Source organism: Pectinophora gossypiella, chromosome 5 (assembly GCF_024362695.1).
Source record: "Pectinophora gossypiella chromosome 5, ilPecGoss1.1, whole genome shotgun sequence".
In the NCBI taxonomy this organism is placed as follows: Eukaryota; Metazoa; Arthropoda; class Insecta; order Lepidoptera; family Gelechiidae; genus Pectinophora; species Pectinophora gossypiella.
In genome coordinates this window covers 14,490,940-14,518,077 of record NC_065408.1, presented here as the reverse complement: position 1 = coordinate 14,518,077, position 27,138 = coordinate 14,490,940, and the positions used below count along the sequence as shown (strand labels likewise).

At 38.9% G+C, this 27,138-nt stretch overlaps 1 protein-coding gene across 2 annotated transcripts in view; it reads right to left on the bottom strand.

Annotated features, from left to right (window-relative positions):
• Nucleotides 1–27,138, bottom strand: part of LOC126367058 (protein spaetzle 5-like) — a 67,865-nt gene that overhangs the window by 27,075 nt on the left and 13,652 nt on the right. For both annotated transcript variants that reach the window (XM_050010450.1, XM_050010451.1), the window contains exon 2: nucleotides 25,732–25,806. In XM_050010450.1, coding sequence (XP_049866407.1) covers nucleotides 25,732–25,782 — 51 coding nt within the window. In that variant the 5' untranslated portion in view covers nucleotides 25,783–25,806. The remainder of the gene's footprint in view (nucleotides 1–25,731; nucleotides 25,807–27,138) is intronic.

Here is a 27,138-nt window from a genome sequence, read left to right as displayed (position 1 = left end):
TATCCTCAACACTTCTCTAATTGCTTTTAACTGTGCATCTTCTTCTTGTGCCTTCTTTACGCGTGCCTGCAATTCTATGTTAACATAGCATATATTCCTGCTAAGGGAGTCCACGTGTTGCATTCTTGTACCGGATCGATGTTCGATTTTGTAATCAAAATCCTGCAAATACAGTATCCAGCGTGCCACCTTAGCTGATACATCTTTCTTGTTGAGGGTCTTCTGAAAAGCTTCACAGTCAGTAACTATTTTAAATGGAATGCCGATAAGATACCTTCGGAATTTCTTTACGCCTTCCACCACCGCCAGTGCTTCGAGCTCATAGCTACTACAGTTTTGCTGACACTCAGTCGTCTTCCTGCTCATAAAATGCACCGGATGAAGCTCCCCATCTAATGGATCTTTTTGTAATAAAATTGCAGCATACCCATGTTTGGATGCGTCTGTATGTAATTCGGTTTCCAGATGAATGTCAAATATTCTTAAAACCGGTTCACTGCACAACTTTCCCTTTAATTTATTAAATGCTTTTTTCTGCTCTTCATCAAATCTAAAATCTCCTGATTTTAATGTGTCACTTAGTGGTTTTGCAATCATGGCATAATCTTGAATAAACTTTCTAAAATATGACGTTAGACCTATAAAGCTATGCAATTCTTTTAGGCTTGCCGGTTCAGGAAAGTTCATAACTGCTTTTGTTTTCTCCGGAGAGGGCTTCACGGTTCCACCTTCAACAATATGCCCTAGGTACTCAACGGATTTCTTAAGCAACTGTGTCTTGTTCCAATTTATATCGAGCCCATACTCTGCTGCCACTTTCAATACCTCTTTCAACCGTTCAATCCCTTGTTTCTCATCCTCAGCAAGTATAATCACGTCGTCAATGAATACAAGAACAATCCCTCTTCGTATGAAATCTGCAAATATTATGTTGATGTATCTTGTGAAGTACTTTGGACAGATGGAAAGTCCGAATGGTGCTCGTAGAAACTCATACTGACCTTCAGGGTTGCTTGTCACAAACGCAGTGTACTTCACTGACTCTTCTTCAATTGGTAAATGGAAAAAACCATTTTTCAAATCCAATGTGCCGAATATTCTTGCTCTGCATAACTTGTCGATGTGATCATCTATCACTGGTAGTGGGTGCTCATCTTTCACCATCTTCTGATTAAGTTTTCTGTAATCTACGCAGACTCTCGTATTTCCATCTTTCTTCTTTACTAAGACAAGCGGACTTGCATACTCCGAATAACTTGGCCGAATGATTCCTTTTGCTAACCATTCATCAATCTGCTGCTTTACAACCTCCTCTTCAGTCAACGCCAATCGTCGTGGACGTTGTGATACTGGCATGTCGTCTTTTAACACTATCTTCATCTTTATTGGTGCTTCCTTCACTTTCAAAGGTTGATAACTGTCAATAATCTCTTGAATAATTGGCATTTCACTTCGTTCATCTAAGCTAGAAAGTATACACATCTGATACAGACTATCATAATACTGCGGCCTCACCTCAATCGTACCTCTGTTCACTATAAGCATTGTGGTTACTAAAAAAGGTTGCCCTAAAATAATCTCATATGGAATCACGTCAGTAGGAACAATGTAAAATGGAACATGGTAAGTATGGTTATCAATTAGCAAATCGGTCGTAAACTTACCCATCGAATGCACCTTACATGATCCCAGTCCTGTTAGAGACATCCTTTCACATTGGTAATCTGAAATGATACATCGAAATTTAGAAAATAACTCGTAAGTAATTAAATTTAAGTCACTGCCGGTATCAATTAAACATTCAACGGAAAATCCACATATTTTTGCATTTTTTACGCACTTGTTATAATTTTCTCCTTTGTTTACACTCAAAATGCTCCGTTGTTCACTCGTTCCGACTGCGTTCGTGTGTTCACTCGCTCCGAACGTTTCGATCGCTAACTCATTCGCCCTGATCGCGCTCGATAGCTCTTTCATCGTTCCGCTCTCGTATGCAGCGCCCTCTTGCGAGTGATCCGGCGATTGAACGAACATAGATTTGTGTTCTAACTTCGCGCCATCGTGTGAACCCCGTGAGTTTGATAATGGATTCTTGCATTCTGCACCAATATGGCCGTATGAATTGCACCGAAAACACTTCAATCCTTTCGGACATGACGTCGCTAAATGCCCTTTTTCTCCACAGTTGTAACATCGTGGTTGAAATGTACCTTCTTGTTTATTAACAGTAGTCGTCTTTATGTTTCTAACTTCATTACCACGCCGTAAAAATGCTTGCTGTTTCTTCGATTTTTCCGTAAATTGTTCGTACAATACTAATTTTTCTTTAAGTACCGAGTATGTCGTAACACCGTAAAATAGTAACTTGTTCGATTCGTAGTCTGAAATTCCGTCGATGATATATTGTATGGCCACGTAGTCCGGAAACTTCGCCCTTTTTCCCAGCTCCTTCATTGATAACATGTACTGGTAAAATGTTTCATTTGGGCGTTTCTTACGCGAACTCATAATCTCGTGCATTTGTTTCGTATTTATGACTTCGGGAAATTCCTTGAGAACAGCAGTTTTGAGATCGTCGTAAGTTTTGAATGCACGTTCCGTCCTCAACCATAACTCTGCCGTGCCTGCAAGTGATCTTCTCGCTATGACCAATTTTTGTTGAGCTGTCCAGCCGAATATCTCTGCATTGTCGTCGAGGTCTTGCGCCCATTTTACCGACGAGTATGTCATATCCTCACCGGTAAATTTCGGTACTGACTCAATAGTCTGCATAGTCATGTTTTTCTCCTCGGACATCTTTTCGTCGTGATTTGCGTCGTAAAAACTATCTTCGTATATTTCGTCGTCGCAGCGATCCACATTCCCTCGTTGTACGTCGTGTGAGGTTATGCGCACCACGCCTCGTGATTCCTTGTTACCGTCGTCGTCGTGATCCGTCGTAAACATCCAGCGCACCCTTTTTTTATTGTTATCCCGGACGAGCAGTTGTAGGGTGGTGGAAGTAAAATTGAAACAACTCCAATACTTTTTGGTTTCTTATATTTTTCCTCACTTTTCAATTTTCCCCTAACACAACCGCGCTTTCCCCAATCTCTCTGTCGCCATCTTCCTTCCCCCTTCCTCTCTCCCCTCTCACTCCCCCTCAGGACACGTTCATAAACTTCACCTCACACACATCACGTTCATAATAAACTTTCATTCCCACATGTATTTAATTTATACACTTCTCTATTCTTCTATCGTGTGGGTTGTGAGGTGGATTACCAACCTCATCAACCCTGTTGTCAGGGTTACTATTGACCCGCCAAAGGCCCCTGACATGGCTCATGTACCTAACGACTACTTACATCAGTAAGTAGTAACCGGGACCAACAGCTTAACTTCTCTATTACGTTATGGAGTCCCATTAAAAATTTATCAATTTTAAAAAAATCTATTAAAGAGTGCAAAGTACACGTCACAGGGCAGTATTTCCATACAAACTCTTTATAATTCGGTTAAAGTTTTAGTGATATTCTACGAATATTTGGAACAGTTACTTTGCACTCTTTATTAGTTTTTTTAATTAATAGATATGGGACTGCTTAACACTTTAGTATAATATCTGGTTCTTAGAGAACTGTGAAACGTGTGAATGAATTCAATTTGCATAATTTATGTCATCTTCAATTTAAAAATAGTGACACGCTATGGGGGTAGGCAGAAAATAAATCGTATTGTATTGCTTGTTGTCTCACAGAATGTAGAATTGTAGTCTGACTTATAGTAGAAATATGATTAGATAGGTACTTATAAGCACTTTTTAGTTAGTTCATCATGCGATGAATGTAACTCTGATTACCCCGATAGGGCATATAATCATGAGCTTTTGTGACGTATGTCATGTTGTGAACTTATCGAAATATTCATAGCCAGTACAGTCATGAGCAATATAATGTATCCACTTTAGGACTCTGTCGTACTAACATATATGACATTAAGGCTTCGGTCTCGAATTTTGCGGGCAGCGGAGCGGCAGCGGCGGCGGCGCGGGAGAGGGGCGGGCAACGCATATCTGTTCTCGAAACCAGCGGGCAGATCGCGCGGCACTGTAGCGGTAAATAATCCCATTAGCTACTAATTAATTTGTAAACCATAATAAACATTGTAAATAACATAATAAATAATTTTTATATTCACCTACCTTCAATATTCAGTTCGTTTTTTATTTCTTCCCATAAACGATTGATTATTCTTCTATTTTTATGGTTCACATCTTTGCTGTTCCATATGGGTCTCCTCTCAAAGATTGCCGAAATAATTTGCTCTTGCACGTCCGAGGACATTTTGATACCTACGTCACGAAAAAAAAGTACAACACTATACTACAATGCAGACGCGCAACGGTCACCGCTCGACTGGAGTGCACCGCTCGTTGCCCGCCCCCGCGCCGCTCCCGCGCCGCTGTTTTCGAGACCCAGTCCATTTGACGATACGCATAAGATCCTGCCGCTCCCGCGCCGCCGCCGCCGCCGCCCCGCTGCCCGCAAAATTCGAGGCAGAGGCCTTAGTGAGACTTACAGTGCAATTTATCAAAAGACATCATGTGACATGGTCCCAAAGTGTATGCATATTGATGCTGGAGGCCGTAAATTATAATCTAGAATCAATATTCAAATGAAGTTTGAGTTTAATCGGCCGTCGGGTCTTTTAGAAATTTCTTTCGAGATGGATTCATAAATTGATGTCCCTCATTAGATATAAGTAATTTACACCGAATTGATTAGACGATAAAGTTGGAATTTCTTTAATGGGATATATTATTTTTATAGATATTTTTAGACTGACATTCAGCCGTATAATATAACTTTGATAAGATTTGAATATGTTAAGTAATCGTTTGAATCTACAGACACTGATTTTATGTTTTACTTAATCTTTCTTCTATCGTGTGGGTTGTGAGGTGGATTACCAACCCCTTCAACCCTGGTGTCAGGGTTAGTATAGAAATAAGAAAATGTTTTTTCGTTTGTTTTAGATACGTCTTTACTTAGTAATCAGAATTTCGTAATTTATCTTGAAACTAGTACAGTCATGAGCAATATAATGTACCCACTTTAGGACTCTGTCGCACTAACATATTTGACATTTAGTGAGACTTACAGTTCAATTTGTCAAAAAAGTTAATGTGACATGGTACCAAAGTGTGTACATATTAATGCTCGTGACCGTACATACGACCCAATTCAAATATACTTCTATTTCGCTAATTAGTGCAGTGGAAAGTGACGGTATTTTAATGCAAAAATGGTAAATCGGAGGAGATTGAGGTTATGTTTCTTTTAGCTACTGAATACAAAAAAATAAGTATAATAAAAAAAAAAATGTCTTTAAATATTAGGAAATAATGTCACCTGATTGTACGAAAGTAAGACGATACGTGTGTCGGAAGGCACGATTAGGCGTTGGTCCCGGTTACTACTTACTGATATAAGTACGTAGTCGTAACATGAAGCATGTCGGGGGCCTTTAACGGCTCAATAGTAACTCTGACACCAGGGTAGATGGGGTTGGTAATCCACTTCACAACCCACACGATAGCCGAAGGAAAAAATGTTAAATTGACCTTTAACAAGTTTATCCATGATTACGTTGAATAAATGTTTCTGTATCAGATTATTGCAATAAATGTCTCGATTTCTACTCGCATTATTAGTCAGCTGACTGTAGAGAACGAATGAATATGGTATCTTAGACTGATTAATATATTAATTATGCATCTAATATATTCATCAATGGAACCGAACCGTCGTTATACGGAGTGTTACTTAACAGCAAATTATTTCACCGGACAGGAAAACAGATCCTATGATTAACAGCACAAGACACATAATTTCTGTAGTAAATAGATATGCTAGGGGAATGTACCCAGGAAATGTGCATTCCGTGTTTGTAATTTCTGGAATTTGAAATTCTTCCTTTCTATGTTTAATTTCTGGAAAAAACTAAAATAATCGAATTTAAATTTCTTTTTTTTTGGTTCAAAATTCGAAGCCGTTTCATCATCAATTTAAGAGCTACGCTCTTGTCGGTACAGCATTTCCATGCTACTTTTTTAGGGAAAAATAGGGCAGTGGTTTCCCTCTTGCCTTCCGCCCCGCAGTACTCTGTCTGACGCAAGTGGGATGGCGCCCAGAGTAGACTATTACAAAGCCATACCAGGACTCCTGTCCTCCGCCTCTGAATAGTACTGACAGTTACTGTTGCCCTCTGTCAGGTTCCAGGTTACAGTCCCTGTGACTTGCCCCTTCCGTCTTGCATTGCCGTACCGATGGCTCTCATCTTCGCCTCTTCAACCGTTGAGGTCTTCACCCGTATCCCTGGGCAAGGGTTCTACGTTATACCCCGTAGGTCTGGGTCCCTATTCGAACTCAGCCACCATCTCACTCCGGCCTACTGAAGTGAGCCCACCCCCGCGGCAAGAACGCGCCGAACAGGAATCCGACGAAGCCGTTTATTATCCTGAATATGAGGAAATAAGTAATTAGCCTATATATATTTATTGAATTTCATCATTATCATTAATTTACGAGACACGCCCTTTTCGGTACAGCATTCTCCATTCATGTCTATCAAAGGCCAATTGTTTGACTTCCTTATAAGACACGACGTTCGCCTCCTCTTTAATTTGTTCCATGTAAAGTTGGTCTTCCCTTTCTACTTTTTCCTTCTATCTTCCTTTCTATTTAAATTATACTCCACAAAACTCAACTTTTGACCTTATCATCTTCGAGTACAGTTTCGAGTAACCACTTTAAATTGTCGTTTGGTTAAGAGTACTCGGACCTTGAGACAGAAATATGAAAGTATTATTTATATGCGTTGCTTAATAGTGCTTAGGTTCAAATATGTCGTCACGATGCTTCTGCAAAGAGATTCGTCATACTTGGGGTTGTACGTGCTACCAATGGTGAAGGAGCTATGCATATAATTTATTATTATTATTGCGCATGGCAGACAAAAATAAAATATCCTGCGTGGTATATGATCCATATTAAGCTCGCCTAAACAAGTCTCTGCCGCATCCGTCACACAATGCAGCTCGGCTATACCACCTGGGAAACGGTAACTATAGATAGATAGATAAAATATTTACTTTAATGTTACATATAATGTTAACTTAATTGCACACAAACACAAAACAGTAAGTACATGGAGAAACTAAAAATTAAAAAAAAAAAAAAAAATGGGCAAAAGCTAAGTGAATGGTATTAACTAGGGAATGTAATCCCTATTTCGTGGGATACCTTTTTTTTTTTGACGTGACTTATTGTGGATTTGCCGCAGATGGCATTAACTACTTGGCCGGACAAGTCGTGGGATACCGATCTCGCGAGATCTCGTCTAATGTTTCGGGATTAATCCCGAAGCATAATAAATATGACGAGATCCCAATCGAGATTAATGGGATTGGGCGAATTTCAGACCAGGAAAGTGAACCCTGACATTTGCCTCAAGTACCATGCTACAGTAGTACCATTAAAGCCACTGATCATGTAATCGAAGCCTAATACATGTATTCTCTTTAGCACCATGTCGCGTTAATCATCATCATCATCAGCCCATTAACGTCCCCACTGCAGGGATACGGACCTTCCCTATGGATGGATACGAGTAGGGAGAACGGACCTTAAACCATCACGCGGGCCCAGTGCGGATTGGTGGTTATTAACGACTGCTAATGCAGCCGGGACCAACGGCTTAACGTGCCTTCCGAAGCACGGAGGAGCTCGAGCTAATATATTAGACAAATTGAATCCAATGTCTAGCTAAATGTCAACAGTGTGAATGCGATAGGGTTCTAAACTGATATGACATGTTAATAGGGTAGTTTCCAATAAGTCAAATTGTTACTTTTTACTAAACGTCACAGCAGGAAATTACTATGGAATATGTATGAAAAACAACTTGTGATGACACAGAAAGTTTTTATTTAGTACTTAATCAGAATTTCAACATTTATCTTAGACCTAAGAAACTACCCAATAAACAAGTTAAAACTTTATTTACACCATAAACAAAACAGTTACAGAACAAAAATATGAAACAAAAAATAAAATAAAACCCAAACCTAACCCAACCCACCCAATTGTCGAAATGGTATACAGTTCCATACATGGCATAGGTGAGTGTGAATTAGATATATAGGTACGTAGATTGTAGAGAGTATGAATGAAGACCAATAAACCGTTTTATGAGGCGAATGTTGGTAGAGTCGGAAGAGGAAGGCTTAAGCTTACGTGATCAAATCAAGCACTGATTCGTTCAGAAAACGAAAGCTTACTTAACTTGAACACAGGTCTGTTTTTACAGAAACCACTGCCTGTCTAACAAAAAAATAATTTACAACATTAAAACCTCACCTCATCACCTCATCTAACCTTATATATCAAAGTATATAGAGACGTCGATTTTATTATTTTGTGCTAAAGTGATATCTATAGAGATTCTGGTTGGCTTTGTACTATTTTGTACACAATTGATTTTTCCACTTATCTACAACAAATCATCCCCCTAGCATTATCTCGTTTTTCACAGGGTCCGCTTACCTAACCAAACGACTTAATAGGTCCGCTTTTTACAGAAGCGACTGCCTGTCTAATCTTTCAACCCGCGAAGGAAAACCCAGCCCAATACAAGTTAGGTCATATACCTCTGACACGCATATCTCGGGAGCATGGGTTTCCTCACGATGTTTTCCTGCACCTCTGAGCACTTGATAATTATTTGTAATTCAAACATTAAAAACTAGTTGGAAAATCATTGATTTGGGCCCGTGCTGAGATTTGAACCGGTGACCCCACAGTGAAAGTCAATCATCATTCCAAATGGACTACCAGGGTAGGAAACTAAAATATCAACCCTCAATTTTTCGTGGTCGTTCATATAATCATTTTTGTATAGTAAGTATATAGTGTTGTTATAGTCGAGTAGTTAGTATCAATTTAGTCAAATGAGATACTTTTTAAAACGTCAAAACGAAAAGTTTCTTTAGATTTTGTATCGAAATACTGTCCTATGACGTCATCAATAAAAACGGTTAAGCGAAAATTCAAAAATAATTCGAAAAGTAAAATGAGATTTATTTCTGATCATGTTTGATTGGCTTCTATTTCTAGATTAGCATTTTATAATTTAAATTTGACTCAGTCAAATACCCTATATAGTTGACTTTGACATCGAATCCCCAAACGTCAATTCCCACTCCGTCGAGTTTCTTTATTTTTTTTTTATTTGCCTATTCGGGCAGGCAAAGGGAACTTAGCCCATACAGCCTAGTCTTTGGTGAGAGTTTCTTTATAATGAGTAGTTATATATTTGTTTATGTATCTTTTTAATTTGATCAGGTACCTCTTAAAATAGGATTAGTACTTTTTTTAAGAGGTACTTATATTTATTTCTGATCATGTTCGAGTGGCTTCTATTTCTATTTATCTTTGACCCAATGGTTGTGTTGTTAATTAAAAAACAAATGAGTACGGTTTACAAAAGTCTCTGTCACAAGTTTCTCCGTCATTATGAAACTTCAACGTCGTACCTTTCAAAGCAATAAATATCAAACTTTACATATCTTTAAATGTGTTTTTTATGTCTATTGCATTACGGAACGCACGTATATTTTCATTTATCTGTACAGAGGACATCTCTAAGCTGCTATTTACCTTAATTTGATTTTCATATTACCCATCTCACTTGTATTGCAATAGATGTGTGCAAACGAGGTTGCTTCATATCTTCCATAGTTCACCGGTTAAGTGGTGAACGCAGGTATTTATTTACTTTAGGAGCTGTAGTGTATAATATACATGAATTAATTAGTTATTGCGTCACAATATCGTACCCTAGTCAGCGCACTCACTTTGGTCTAGCAGAAAGCTCGGTCTTCTTCTTCTTATCGTGTGGGTTATGAGATGGATTACCAACCTCATCAACCCTGGTGTCAATGTTACTATTGAGCCGCCAAAGGCCCCTGACATGGCTCATGTAACGACTACATACCTACATCCGTAAGTAGTAACCGGAACCAACAGCTTAACGTGCCATCCGAAGCACGGATCATCTTACTGTCGGACGATCAGGTGATCAGCCTGTAATGTTCTAATCAAACTAGGGATCACAAAGTGATTTTTGTGTTATGGCCCCACCGGGATTCGAACCCTGGGCCTTCGAATCGTGAGACCGCTCAACCACTGGACCACAGAGGCCGTTAGAAAGCTCGGTGCGATGTGATGATGTACCTCTGACTACCCCGTAGGGATATAGTTGTGAGCTTATGTTGTGTGTAAAACCTCATTCACTCCTCTGCTGGACAGGGAGTTCAGAAAAAAATAGAATGCGTTCAGCTGTCTATCTTCCCGTGCATGTCGTAAAAGGCGACAAAGCGACAGCGTCCTGAACATGATGGATCATCTGTAAGAGCGATAGGCTGATCCCCTATCATCATTCGGTTTATCATTATCCACCTTAGGACTATGTATCAAAAGTGGCTGCAAATAGTTTCTTGATTATTTGTAGTTCTGCCCACCCCTTCGGGGAATACGGGCGTGAGTTTATGTATTTATGTAAAATCACATTTGTCCGTTTTAAAATAACCAACCAACCTTGGTCTAACTAACTTTGCCATTTAGTAGAACAATCACACAACACTAAGTATTACCCAAAAGTATGGAATTTCCTTTTACAAAGCCGTGTTCTAAAATGTAAATCGATTGCTGGTTTCTGAGAACCGTCGGCAACCTTTAGAAGACAATAGATGAGGTCGGGAACCAAGGATGGTTGTCAATATATCCGTTACGGGTCGTGCCCAAACGGGGTTGACGGAGGTCAAGGTTGATAGGTTTTTGTGGTTGGTGTAAGATTTAGAAGAAAGTTTTTATTTGAGTGAATTGTAAGAAAAAGCGTTCCGTTGGAAGAAGTTTGAATCAATAAGTTATGAGTAAGTAAATTAATCGAAATGGCAGAAGCACGTATAAAAATAATTATTACTTGATATTTGGATCAGATTGTGTATAGAATTATGTTGCTACCTATATTTGTTTCTTTTTATTTTGATCCGAATAATAACGGATGGAAGATGTGTTGCGCCTGCGTGTAATAACAAGGGTCATAATTTATACCCAAAAACAAAGATAAAAGATGCATATGTCCGTTATCCATGAAATTAGAAGGTTCAACGAAGGCAACTCTGTACAGTCATGAGCAATATAATGTATCCACTTTAGGACTCTGTCGCACTTACATATTTGACATTTAGTGAGACTTACAGTTCAATCTGTCAAAAAAGTTAATGTGACATGGTACCAAAGTGTATACATATTTATTCTCGTGACCGTACAACGCCATTTTTTTTGGGAACGTAGCCTGGATAGTCACTCATTGTGAAATAGTCTCATTATTATTATTACTAAACCATCTCACTACTGCTGTCTCTTTTCAACATAAGTAATATGCATCCAACTTTTCACGCCATCCTTTTCGCGGTCGGCCACGACGTTTTTTTTTTGATATTTGGCACCAGGTTGATGAAGTTGGTAATCCACCTCGCAGCCCACATAGAAGAAGACCACAGGGTCTTCTTTGCCCATAGTGCATAGTAGTCGTTACATGAGTCATGTCAGGGGCCTTTGGCGGCTCAATAATAACCCTGACACCAGGGCTGATGAGGTTGGTACTCCACCTCACAACCCACACGATAGAAGAAGAAGATAGTGCTTTGGCATTTCATTCAGACATACATACAAAACATGCCTACCTACCCAGAAGTAATTTTGTAAAAATATTGAGGAATTCCCCAATTTTATTGGTCTAGAAACATGTTCAGAGTTGCAGGTGGCTTAATAATTAAATTCCATCACATACCTGCTTAATTAAATTAAAAAAAAAAACAGCCAAACAAACCACATACCTCGAAAAACCTAACTTTCATTATAAAAAAAACTATCCCAACAACTTTTTCAAAACCAGAATGGAAGTAATAACCAAATTATGTCAACCAGCTAACAGTGGTTGCCATGGCGACCTGTCAAGGACAACCGCTAAATGCCATAACAGAGAGCGCAAGAGCAAGTTCTATTACCAATTAGCATATTCATGACAACCAGTGAGAAATCCAAAGACTTAAAAATAAAAGTCAATACAAGAATGTTCTTAAGTTTTTCTAGGTCAATTTTACCTATTTAGGTATAATATCTGACAATTAAGAGTTAAAAATAATAATTTGCACTTTTTGTGTTCATGTAAAGATTGAATAGGTACTGTTATTTGCATTTAAAAAATAAAAATTAGCTCCCATGAACAATCAAATATAATCACATTTACATACGGCCTTGGTCCAGTAGTTGAGCGTAGGGCTCACGATTCAGAGGACCCGGGTTTGAACCTGGTGTGCATATATAAAAATACTTAGTGACGCCTTTGATTAGGACATTACAGGTTATACGTACTTACATTGTTTTAAGTTTATAATTAAAGCACATAACAATCTCATCAGTCATCCCGTGATCATGGCACTTGCAACAGTGTCAAAATATGGGGAGTCTCATATCCCCATTTAAACGCGGTTATAACCCGTTATTATGTGCTTTCATTCCAGGTTAATCATCCGATTGTCCGAAAGTAAAATGATCCGTGCTTCGTAAGGCACGTTACCCTATCGGCCCTGGTTACTAGCTACTGATGTAAGTACATAGTAGTTTTAGCGACTTAAAAATAACCCTGACACTAAGGTTGATGAGGTTGGTAATCTAACAACCCACATAGAAGAAGATCACATTTGCATTACAAAAAAATACACTAAAGGAAAAATAATGACATCATTACATAGATACATTAAAATATTAAGGGAACCCTTTATCTAGAAGTGGCATATATAAGTAGTCACAGATAGTTCATGCCAACTCCGTCATTAAAAACCAATTTCCTTTCCGACCTATTGACACCTTTCAAATCGAAATGTCTGCTCACGCGTGTTATTTCAAGCCTAATTGTCCACAATTTACTGTCGCAAATACACAGGCAACCTACTTATTAGATCCTTAGTCTATTGCACACCGCACCATCGGCGCTGCGCGTGCGACGGTTACGCAAACCACCCACAAACCGTCCATTCATTCACGGAACTATATCATGTCTCTGCACCCATCTCTCCGGAAGTATAAACGTTTGAACTTGCTACGCTTACGTTCTCAGCAATGTACGCATTCCAATGTCTTGATGCTGTGAAATGGATAATGTAATCGCACCATCTTTGGTCAAACTGCATTCTGAAATAAATCTGTTATGTGTTGTTTTTCTAGATCTCTGTTTTATTTGTTTGTTGAACCAAATAGACGTGTAGGTAATGCCTAGATATGAGCTAGTCTACTGCAGGTTCTAGATTTTTTATATCCTGTTAGTTATACGGTCAGAAGTACTAATATGTATACACTTTGAAACCATGTCACATTAACTTTTTTGACAAATTAAACCGCAAGTCTCATTAAATGTCAAATATGATAGTGCGACAGGGTTCCAAAGTGGGTACATGATAGTGCTCATGACTGTACAAAGAAAAAAAGTAAAAAAGAAGATGTCCTTAGAAAAGGTTCAGTACGATCTACTTTGAACCGTCATGTATGAAACGATTGATGAATGCGGAGAGAGGAAGAGAAGTGTGTCAGGATCGAAACAAATGGAATTCCATAGTCTCTGCTTACCCCGGTGGGAAATAGGCGTGGGTTTATGTATGTATGAATAAAAAAAGAAAAAGAAAAAATAATTGAAAACTTAAAATTGTCTGTCACCACCTGGTGATTCCGTAACCTGGAACCTGACAGAGGGCAGCAGTAACTGTCAGTACTATTCAGAGGCGGAGGACAGAAGTCTTAGTACGGCTTTGAAATAGACTACTCTAGGCGCCATCCCACTCGCGTCAGACAGAGTACTGCGGTGCGGAAGGCAGGAGGGAAACCACTGGCCTATTTGTCCTTAAAAAGTTGTATGGAGAATGCTACACCGACAAGAGCGTGGCTCTTAAATAAGTGATGATGAGAATGATCGTTACGATAGGAGCCGTGGTAGCCCAGTTGGTAGAACGCTAGCCTCTCACTTTGAGATCGCAGGTTCGAATCTAGCACAGGCGTAAACCAATGATTGTCGAATTTGTTTACGATTTCATGTTTGGATTATAAATGATTATCACATGCTCAGCGGTGAAGAAAAACATCGTGAGAAATCCCACATTCCCGAGAAAACCATTTTCGGAGGTTAGGTCACATACGTATGTGACCACAAAAAAATCACTTTGTGATACCTAGTTTAGTTAGGACATTGCAGGCTGATCACCTGATTGTCCGAAAGTAAGACGATCTGTGCTTCGGAAGGCACGTTAAGCCGTTGGTCCCGGTTACTACTTACTGATGTAAGTACGTAGTCGTTATATGTGTCATGTCAGGGGCTTTTGGCGGCTCAATAGTGACACTGACACCAGGGTTGAGGAGGTTGGTAATCCACCTCACAACCCACACGATAGAAGAAGAAGAAGACTGCTATTTGTAAGACGAACGAACTGAGAAGACAAACAGGGTTGATAAGGTTGGTTATTGATCTGACAACCCACATTAAAGAAGATCCGTTTTTTTGTTCTACGTGTCAAAATAGTCACTTATTTTTCTTCTAGTACACACGCGTAGAAACAAATAGACTCCTAGAAATGATTACAAATTGTCTTTTTAGTAACTAAGCACTGTTTGTACTTCGCAACCCGCTATTTCGACACGCTTATAAATAATTTAGAAATGTTTTCATACGAGATGTAGTTATGTATTACCAAGTTGTAAAATCTTATCGACTTTGAGTTGTGGGATATCTATCACTTACGTACTGAAGCACAATAAGGTACAGACATAGCGAGGCATGTGCCGCGAACGGCATACGATGCACGCCATTCCATGCGTTATGCGTAGCATATGCCTCGCCACGAATATGACAACACATTTAACACACATTTTTTTTGTATCCCCAAAGAGATAGGAAGAGATGTATCCTATCGTCATCGTATAGTGAGAACTATGTAAGTGCCGTTTTCAAAACTTGTATTTGGATGTGATTTTTGATATCAAAAAATAAGGCTTTTTTGACGTGACTTACGAGTATTGTAGATTTGCCGCAGATGGCATTAACTACTTAGCCGGACAAAATGGGGAGCGCTGAAGGCTCTCACCCGGTACAACGTTTAAGACAACAGGCCTGAGGGTGCCCAGTTGGGCACCTAGGTAAATCGTCGACCACGTCGGCGGGATCGGTATCGGGGTCCTGAAGTGTTTGGTGTCGCGAGCTGATTGGCCGCCTCTATAGAGTAATCGGGTCGTCGGGACTCGCATAAGGCAAGCTAGTTCCAATCTAGGTGAAAATGCGGTCGCAACTTTTCCCCAAATTAAAGTTAATTGAAAGAAATCCGGTTTTCTTGAAAAAAATCACATCAGAACGTTATTAAAAAAAATATTGAAAACCACGCCTGCGGGCCTGGCACCGTAAGCACGCGACTCTTTCTCGTCGCGACAGAGATCGTCTGTCTCTTTCTGTGCAGTACTGTGAGAGAGTGACGGGTGACGTATGTCGAGGCGAGAAAGAGTCGCGCGCTTACGGTGCTAGGCCCGCTGACCAGCTATTTTGAAGTCCCATGTAATAGGGGTCGAGCCTATTGCCATTAATAAACAGCCTATATACGTCCCACTGCTGGGCACAGGCCTCCCCTCAATCAACCGGAGGGGGTATGGAGCATACTCCACCACGCTGCTCCACTGCGGGTTGGTGGAGTATTGAGTACTATTGCCATTAGCCGGGCACAAATCCTGGAAACTACGTAATATCAAGCTTATGAGCCAAACATGAATTCAAACTCACAAAGTCGACTTCAGTGGTTTAGAGCTCGATACGGATTCGAACCCAAAATACACGGATATAAAGACACATATTCGCATGCGGCATATAGCGTGCGGGGTATACGTTTCTATCCAGCCTTACTTGTACATACATTGTACCTAATTGCGGTTACAGGTCAAACAATTCAACCAAGTAACACATAGGTACAATTATACCTAAGCTTTTACGTTAATAAATTTCAATGGCATTATTTGCGCCTCGTTGCTGAACCGGTTTCATAGCAGCACTAACGGTATCCTGAGCGCATTGTCTGAGCGGTGGGACTCGCCGATGCTGGAGAGGTGGATGAGACTGCATGCCAGCTCATCACCTTTCTTGCAATGAAAATGTTATCATTGGTGACAGTTCGAGCAACCACCGAACTAATTTTGACTTGGTTTGACAGGACTAAAATTAGCTCTATCCCTTTCTTGCACTTATTGTAAGTGCAGGGCGGCACTCATTTAAGAGCTGTCGAACAAAAAATAAATTGGGATAAATTTGTGTGCACCCGAATGGGCACCAATGTATTTTATTTTCATGTATTTTATTTCATTATTATTAATAATATTAATTTTATTTTATTTATTAGGACATTGATAATTTTAATTTTATTTGATTTCATATAATTTAATTTAATTTTAATTTAATCTAATCTAATGTACTTATAATTATGGATATTAATCTGAAATAAATACATTTAATTGAATTATCGTGAAGCTAATAATCATGGAGTGCTTACGGCCCCATCTTATAAGACTCTATAGTGACGCACTACCACACCCCCAACACTTCTCGCTTTACACAGATACTACACATTGATGATGTCGTACTCGCGCATCTGTGTGTGTAAGATCTTACGCCCATACGATTCAAAACTAAAGTGATACTGAGGGGAGCGGGGGTTGAGGTAAACCTAGCTCAGCCGCTGGTGGGGAGCGGAGAGTTAGTGACATCGTAACGATTACTGAGGGGAATGATTCAGACCATGATTCTGAGTTAATATCAAGTGAATGTATTCCTATCAAATGGGTTTCCTCGCGATATTTTCGTTCACCGCTGCGCACGTGATAATCATTTATAATCCAAATATGAATTCTAAAACATTCGACAATCATTAGTTTAGGCCTGTGCTGGATTTGAACCTGCGACCTCAAAGTGAGAGGCAAGCGTTCTACCGACAGGGCTACCACTACCACGGCTTGAAATCACGGCAATTCACAGCGTTCTATTTGTCATTTTATTTATTTTTTCTTATTTAAGGAAAACACACAGCTTAAAATAACACATATATCGATATAACACACTTTAGGTAGTACAGAAGCCAATTAAGTTTTCACCGAGAATTAATACATGAGCACTAAAGTTTGCGATAGTGCGATAGATGAGCACTAAAGTTTTTTTTTTTTTGTTTCTGTACATGAGAATAGGCAGAAACATGACGTCACAACCATATTATCCTCTGAAACTAATTACCATAACATTGCCTAGTTATAACCGTGCCGTATTGTCCAAACAGCAACCCCGGCTTGCGATAGATGTCAGCAGGTGAAGTGGATGTCAAGTGCGCTCGCGCAACCAGTGAAATGGTTGCTAAACACAGGTTGCCAATGCCTACTCCGCGAGTGACCGCACATGCGCAGATTGATTATCCTTACTTGTTTTATGTTTTTGCTGATAAGAAGAACTCGTTGTCCAGTTAAATAAACATTTTTTTTACATAAAACATAACATAACATAAACTCACGACTATGTCCCAATTGGGGTAGTCAGATGTACATCCATCGCATGATGTACTATATACTCACACCTCTCCGAGCTTTCTGTTAGACCAACGTGATAGGTGGTGAGCCGTAGCCGTATCGCCGTCTATAATGGCCGAGCCAACTGTGCTAGTATTATTTTTTTTTTAATCATTTTAATTTAGTGTTTGAAGCTATGTTACTTGTTCGTAAGTGATTGTTTTTTAACAAAGTAAGTTACTTACATAATCATCATCATCATCAGCCCATTAACGTCCCCACTGCTGGGGCACGGGCCTTCCCTATGGATGGATAGGGAGCTAATCGGGCCTTAAACCATCACGCGGGCTCAGTGTGGATTGATGGTTATTAACGACTGCTAATGCAGCCGGCACCACCGGCTTAACGTGCCTTCCGAAGCACGGAGGAGCTCGAGATGAATTTTTTTTTGTGGGCCACTTACATAATATCATTTCTCTAATAGTAGCGGAGTAGGTTTTGTCTGCCCATATATTTCATGCCATTTACGGTAAATCTACAATAAGTCACGTCAAAATAAAAGAAAAAAAGTGGAATAGGTAGTTACGGAAATTGAATTCGATTTGTCCTTTAAGAAGTCATAGACCTTTTCATGATATGAATTGATAAAACATTACTTGCCTGTTATATACATACATATAAATCAACTCTCGCCTATTTCCCATCGGAGTAAGCAGAGAAAATTAAATTTCATTTGCTTCGATCCTAAATCTCTTATCTTGCTTTCTCTACATTCATCAATCGTTGCATTCACACACATTCGTTCAAAGAACATGGTACTAAATAAAACTAAGGAAATCTCCAATTGGTCTTCTTCTTATCGTGTGGGTTGTGAGGTAGAATACCAGCTTCATCAACCCTAGTGTCAGGGTTATTACTGAGCCGCCAAAGGCCATTGACATGGCTCATGTAACGATTACTCACTTACACCAGTAAATAGTAACCGAGACCACCGGTTTCATGTGCCTTCCGAAGCACGGAAAAAATCCAATTGATAAAAATATAATTTCATTTGTCTTTGAAGAAGTCAAAGACCTTTCCATAAATGGATTGATACAACGTTATCTGTTACACACTATTAAACAAGCGATTTGTTCTAATTAGTCACACGTAATACCCTGCAGCGAATTGGGTACTTGACTGGGTCAAAGATAAATTATAAAATGCTAATCTAGAAATAAAACCCAGTCTCAGATGACCAAAAATCAATCTCATTTTACTTTTCGACTTATTTTCGAATTTTATTCATGAATTAAGTAACAATGAGTACGACGTTTGACCGCTTTTATTGATGACGTCACAGGACAGTATTTCCATACAAACTCCAAAGAAAATTTTCGTTTTGACATTTCGTAAAAAGTATCTCATTTGACTAGGTTGTCTAGTACCCAATAGGCTAGTTTCCAACAAGTCAAATCAGTTACTTTTTACTAAACGTCAAAACACGAAATTACTATTGAATTTGTATGAAAAAACACATTGTGACGTCATATAAAAGCGTGATAAAATGTCGGACTTATTATTACGTTTTCGTGATTAAAATTCATAAATAAGTCGAACAGAAAAAAGAAAAAGCTTTTCGTTAGGTGTAGATCTGTGTTTATTTTGTAATTAGAATGTCATAATTTATCTTGAACCCAATTGGGTTGGCCCACGGCTGGCGGGCCGTACGATGACCGTTTACAGAAATATATACGCCTGTCATAGTTGTCAAATAAAAAAATATATCCTGTATGAAGAAGCAGTGAAGAGAGTTGAGAAAGTTATGTTTAAATACACTTCTCATCAAAAAAATCGAAACACTTCCGTTTTCATTGTTTCTGTCCGAATTTAACACAAAAAAGAATTCATACGATGAAAAAAAATACATAAATGTATAGCTGGCAGTTTGGCCATTACAGTATTAAGCGAAAATTCTAAATTCAAAATTAGAATTTCATTTGTTTATCTTATAAACGAAATGAATCACTGTTTTGAGACAAATGTGTGTTTAGGGTTGGAGTACATTTAGCGTTTAAAAACTAAAAATTGGCGCCTATCCTTAAACTTTTTGTTTTTTATTTCAATACTGTGACTTTGGGACGTCTGAAAAAAGTTTTTTTTTCTAAAACGTATGGATACTTCGCCCACAGAAGCCGCCCAAGTTGTGGCATTGCTGGATTCTGGCCTTAGTCAGCGTGTTGTGGCTGCAAGACTGCATCTAAGCCTGTCATCTGTTCATAGAGTCTATAAACGTTATCGGGAGACTGGCTTGTTCACGCGCCGTTCAGGATCTGGCAGGAATCGGGTCACTTCTGAGCGAGATGATCGATTTATTGTAACAACTTCTTTAAGAAATCGACGCCTTAACGCTTTTCAACTGCAGCAGCGGCTTCGTGTTGTACGAAGGGTGGCTGTAAGTGACTCTACAATTAGAAGAAGGTTGAAGGATCGTGGACTGGTACCGCATAAGCCAGCAAATGGGCCGAAATTAACTGCAGACCATCGAAGAGCGCGCCTTAACTTTGCACGTGAGCACCTAAATTGGTCATACCTACAGTGGAGCAAAGTTCTCTTTTCTGATGAGTGTAAAAATATGCTGTATGGTAACGACGGAAGGAACAAGGTCTACAGAAGAGACGGAGAACGCTATGCACAATGCTGCATTGAAGAAAAGGTCAGCTATGGTGGCGGTTCGTGGACGGTTTGGGGAGGAATCAGCGCCGACGGTAAGACAGAGCTTGCTTTCGTGTCTGGGCCACGTCTGCCTGCACTAAACTGTCATCGGTACGTCGAAGAGTGTCTCGAGCCTCATGTGATGCCCTATGCACATTTTATTGGCAACGGCTTCATATTCATGCACGACAATGCTAGGGCTCACACCGCGGGCGTCGTACGAGATTATCTTAACGAAGTCGATATCTCTATTATGGAATGGCCAGCAAGAAGCCCGGACATGAATCCCATTGAACATCTGTGGGATGAATTAAAGAGACGAATTCGAGCAAGAGATCCTGCCCCAGAAACACTTAGCCAGCTGCAAGATGCAATCCAAGAGGAATGGGACAATATACCACAGCATGTGATCGTGACTCTCATCCGATCGATGAAGAACCGTATGGAAGCAGTAATTAGAGCTCGGGGAGGGAATACAAGTTATTAAATAAACGTTTTTTAGCTTTTTTTTCATTTACGTGTGTTGTTTTATCCATTTCCTTTATACTCCATACGGAATAAAAATGACTCATTTAACAAAATACGAAACCTATGAAAAATTCATTTAAATTTAGAACATTAACATTAAGATTTGATAAGCTCATATTACTCACTATTAAACGACATTAAACATTTATTCCTAAATGTACACATTTTTCTGATAATCCTGACAAAACGTAAACTTGCAAGGTGTTTCGATTTTTTTGATGAGAAGTGTAGTTCAGCCATCTGAAAAGAGTGTATGAAAGATGACGATGAAATACATTTACTCGTACAAATTAAATTAAATTCAATGACTCAAATAAAATCAAAATAAGTTTATAAATTATTTATTTATTATTATTTGTATGTCATCGTTTCCATATCACGGGCCTATGGAGAATCATTACTTACATTTATTTTTGTGATAATGAGTTCTGATAAATTGTATCAGTTTTATATTTTCCCTTTTCTAATTTTATTTTTGATTTATTAGATATTATTTTTATTTTATTATTTTTGTCTATTTCTGTAACTGTTTTCTTTATGGTGTAAATATTTTTTAATTTGTTCATAATAAAAATCTTTAAAGTAATAAATATAATTTTATGAAGAATCTAACCATGCCAAGTATTTGCACAACTTAGTATGTTTAGCTATCGATAAAGCCCCTTTAAAATATCTATGTTTGGCCAAATTAGGAACCCGGGTTGCTAATAAGGGCCTTTATAAAATTATTGTATATAAATTATTTTACAATAATAATATACGATAATAATAATATTTATTATTCATAGAACTAAAATACATAAAAACACACAAAGATATAAATATTTGTCTATTACATATTTCCCAACATAATTATATGTCGGCGTTAGTTATGAATTAAGAAGAGAAATTGATCAAATCGGAAAATAAAATGAAGTTACATCATTTCCGTTATGAAGTTGCAACGCTCCGACGAAAGGTGGCGTACGGCCAGAGCTGCGTGAAGTCGAGAGAGTCACTACAGAGTCGTCGTGTCGAGCGGACGTGCACTGCCGTTCTAGTCGGGCAGTCTACCGCGAACCTTCGTCGTGAACGGACGTGTCGAATAATTACGATCGGAACGTGGAGTGCTATAGTCGCTCACCTATAACTTGTAGGGACGTCAAGAAAGTGTGATCGGAAAAGAGCACCTAGCAAGTACGTTCACATGTCCCGATGATTCGGTCCGAATGTTGGAACCATGGGTGGTGGAGGGCCCCTTCGCGCTAACGTCCTTATGCGCGCTAGATAACGAGAGACTGTGTAACCGTTACGAATACTGTGACGTTGCCGTGAGTGTGTACCTTATGCTGTGACTTTATTTAATCGTGATACAAAAACTATGTGGAAGTAAATAAAATGATTGTGATACTGATGACGGCCATTATTGTCTTCTAACGCCCACCCTCCATTCTGATGATGATGTTACGACCGACACCCCCTCTGTTACGACATCAGAAGCGGGATTAGTGGACTTGGATGAAGACAACGTGATGCGACGTTCACAACAAGACAATGCAAGTTTTGATTATCACAATCAGAAGAAGATTATGATCATTATCACATTCGTGTGACCACGTGATGAAGATGTAGTCTACAGCCATGCCTGAATTTGGAGATGGACCTGAACTTGAAGTGACCTGGACCTTGTTAATGATCGGCATCACTACATGCCGTAAGATATGATGGAGTGAACATCACAATATTTCCATACTGTCTGCAGTCGTGTTTGAAAATTATGGTACCTCAACTTGAAAACTGTTATTACGGTGAGTCGTTTTCATACTGGAACCTTATTGTTATTGACTTCATTGCTATGTGTATTTCCGTTTCTAATAATAAGGAAATTGTTTGTTTTTAAAATCAAAATTGACGAGACATATGGTGTCAACCCGTGTCAATCATACCGCGTTTTCCAATCTGTTTTCATCATCGTCAAATCTTTGTATTTTGGTCTAAAAATATTTTGAATTGGTGTAGACACGCTTAACCTGCGTGGTTAAAGTTGTATTTTCTCACTTCAAACAAAAAGAAAATTAATCATGAAATGATAATAATTAACTCTAGTTAAATCACGTGTTTTGTTATCTACCGTCATTCATCAAATCTTTTTAAACCGATTGAAAGAAAGTCATGTGAATACGATAATACAGTGAATTCTTTTGTTTCATGTCAAAACTTTGCACGTGGTTCGGCAACTGGTGGATTGCAAGCGGCAATCCAAGTGGCGCGGGCTGAGCTGTAGCCGTGTAAAGTGACGACATCGTGGCAGCGCGTTGTATACCAGCCGGACTTGCTGCGCCGGCGCTGTTGCAGACCTAAACCATGTCACAAGACCGTGGTTGATCTTTTATTGGAAATTCTTATAAGGCCTGGTGAGTCGTATCTGTTTTACCTGATTTGAAAGATGGGAAGTTTTAATAGGATACAAACGAATATAGTGCAGAAAGTTCTCTTTTGTTAACTTTAGTTAAATTAGAAATCGTAATGAAGTGAAGTAAACATTGCGAAGTAAAATGATTTGGATTATGATTAAGTGAAATAGACTTGGAAAAAATGCCTCGAAGCGAATTGCCTTCTGAGTTAAATGTTACTGATTTAGAGAGTGAATAAGATGTTACACGGCACACATACTTTGGTATTGTTATTTTCTCTTTTGTTGTTGTGCTGCATTTCCAGCGTAGTCGTAACTGCAGTCCCGTTAGAGGCTGTTCAGGGCGCGGTGTGCGACTGGAGGTGTGGTGAGTGTGTAGGTCCATGGGGACCTGGTTTTAGTGGTATATGATTACCTTGTGGAAATGACCAATGATGGTCTGTTATGAAAGTGGCAAATGGTTGCCAATGTTATCACCGAGTATTAAGGTGCACTGTGGCTCCAGCGTAGTCGTAACTGCAGTCCCGTTAGAGGCTGTTCAGGGCGCGGTGTGCGACTGGAGGTGTGGTGATTGTTTAGGTCCATGGGGACCTGGTTTTAGTGGTATATGATTACCTTGTTGAGATGACCAATGATGGTCTGTTATGAAAGTGGCAAATGGTTGCCAATGTTGACTTATAACCGAGTATTTATGTGCCCGTGTATGTGTGTGTATAATGAACAGTCTAAGATACTTTTTGTTTTTTTTTATCATTAGTTGTTGATTGAGGCATTCTTTCAAACTGTTTACTCTGTGTGGTGATGCACTCTGGAAATCCACTTGATGGATATGCGTACTGAAGTCTCATGTAGAGTCACAAGTAGAGCTCATGTAGAGTCACAAGTAGAGCTCATGTAGAGTCACAAGTAGAGCTCATGTAGAGTCACAAGTAGAGCTCATGTAGAGTCACAAGTAGAGCTCATGTAGAGTCACAAGTAGAGCTCATGTAGAGTCACAAGTAGAGCTCATGTAGAGTCACAAGTAGAGCTCATGTAGAGTCACAAGTAGAGCTCATGTAGAGTCACAAATAGAGCTCATGTAGAGTCACAAATAGAGCTCGGACGAGTCCTTTATAGAGTCTCATGTCAGGTCAGGAATGACCGAGCGAACTTGGATACTGTGCTGTGGTATATTGTTTCAGATTAACACACGAGGACGTGTGTCACGCAGGATGGCCGTGTCGGCGTTAGTTATGAATTAAGAAGAGAAATTGATCAAATCGGAAAATAAAATGAAGTTACATCATTTCCGTTATGAAGTTGCAACGCTCCGACGAAAGGTGGCGTACGGCCAGAGCTGCGTGAAGTCGAGAGAGTCACTACAGAGTCGTCGTGTCGAGCGGACGTGCACTGCCGTTCTAGTCGGGCAGTCTACCGCGAACCTTCGTCGTGAACGGACGTGTCGAATAATTACGATCGGAACGTGGAGTGCTATAGTCGCTCACCTATAACTTGTAGGGACGTTAAGAAAGTGTGATCGGAAAAGAGCACCTAGCAAGTACGTTCACATGTCCCGATGATTCGGTCCGAATGTTGGAACCATGGGTGGTGGAGGGCCCCTTCGCGCTAACGTCCTTATGCGCGCTAGATAACGAGAGACTGTGTAACCGTTACGAATACTGTGACGTTGCCGTGAGTGTGTACCTTATGCTGTGACTTTATTTAATCGTGATACAAAAACTATGTGGAAGTAAATAAAATGATTGTGATACTGATGACGGCCATTATTGTCTTCTAACGCCCACCCTCCATTCTGATGATGATGTTACGACCGACACCCCCTCTGTTACGACATATATTTATAAGTATTTCACTTAACGGTGACGTGTTACATTTTTTATTACTGAAATAAATTACTATGATCATGAAACAGATAAGTGATAGAGTCGGAAGAAGAAGTTCTAGGCGAATATGACGCGATCAAATTCAGAATGTTTTAAAGAAAGGGGGATTAAAAAGGCCAAATGTAAGCCATTCACCTAAAAAAGCAATATTGCTTTTTGACTTTTGTTTGCATTGCGCACTTATTTTTATATGCGCAGATGTCAAATTGTAATATTGCTTTTTTAGATGAATTGCTTCGATGAATTTTTAACCCCCAGGTTAAGAGCATGAAGATCAGTTGACTTGAGGCGTGTAAAGGTAATGTACCAATTCACTTTAAACTATAAAATTTAATACAGTGTAAAATGTAACATTTGTAAAGTCGGCATGTTCTGTAGGACTACAACTCCCAAATTAAATAAAGATAATAAAAAATATTAATATGTTAAATATAATAACAATTAAAATAAAATTTTGGAAATATGACTCGAATGAGGGATTATATAAGATAAAAAAGTAATAAACAAATTTATTTTCACATTAATAATAATTGGTGAGGATTAAATCACTCACCAGCAGAAACGTCCGTAGATGTAGAGTCAGCCGTTTCATTTTGGTCGCCATTCACACCCCACTGTTGTATTTTATCTGGAAATAAAATTATTTCAATTAATTATTATACTTACTTGCAAATTTCTTAAAAATAATCAAATTATTTTTCTTTATTTCAATTAATATATTTTTTTTAATTCATTAAAATTTATTTATTAATTTATTTATTTATAAATAACTTATTAAACTTAGTTTTCTTTTTTTTTTTCAATTAATTAGAAAGAGTTTTTTTAACTCCGTATTTAAGAAACCCATTTCCGTGAGAGAGATTTCTTTTATCTAACTGTACATCATATTTCATCCGAGAAGCTTACAAAGTATAAAGTAATTATTTTCCATATATCACTATGGCTCCCGTTGACGTCTTTAATATGGAGACACATTCTCTAGGTAATATACTGTTACAATCAATCGCAAAAAAGACAGTGAGCGATTGTATTTAAATAAAATTGGTACATAACACATGCGACATACAAAGTATTTTTATGGGTTGGATTCTCGCATTCACGATAAATAGATGTTACGATTTGCCATGAATGGAATTCTTTATAATATCATTTATTTTATTTTAACTATTTAGTAGCCTTATTTAATTATTTAGTAGCTTTTTTTACCTGAATAAAAAGAAAAAAAAAACACTCAGCCGGACAAATGAGGTACTGAAAACTCTCACTCAGTTCTAAACGTAGGGTAAACTTTAATACACGGATCAGCGTAAAAAAAACTCCCAAAAAGCCAAATTCTCAACCAACAAGTGAAGGCCACCGATTGCTATCAACCTTTAACGAAAGACATTGATGGTAATACCGTCTTGCGCAGACGGACGCGCGCACCATGCCTAATGACGTATTACCATGAATTGGCACATGCGTAGGGCCCATCGTCACGATTACATTATCCTTTAAGCTCAACGCCGTGGTCCAGTGGATAACCGTTGAGCTCACGATCCGGAGGTCCCAGGTTCAAATCCCGGTGGGGACATCACAAAAATTACTTTAAGAGCCCTGTAGGTCTGACATGCGCAACGTGATAAAATTTTGCCATTTTATCGATTCTGACGATATAATTATGTCGTTTTGTCGATTGGTGCTAATATGTGAAACCAAATAAGAAATGACGTTCTGTCAAATTACGAACAAAATCGCGTGACACCGATGGTGCCGGACCACTTACTGATGTAAGTGTCGTTGCCAGATCTTAGAATTCATCATTTCATGATGTGTTAGATCATTTCATGAAATGGTCATATTTCAATAGCCAAGTTTTTTTTTTTTTTTTTTTAATTTATTTATATCATGTATTACATAATTAGGTACACCACTGATACCGTTAAACCACAGTCTCGGTACCAGTCTCCTCAGTTCGACC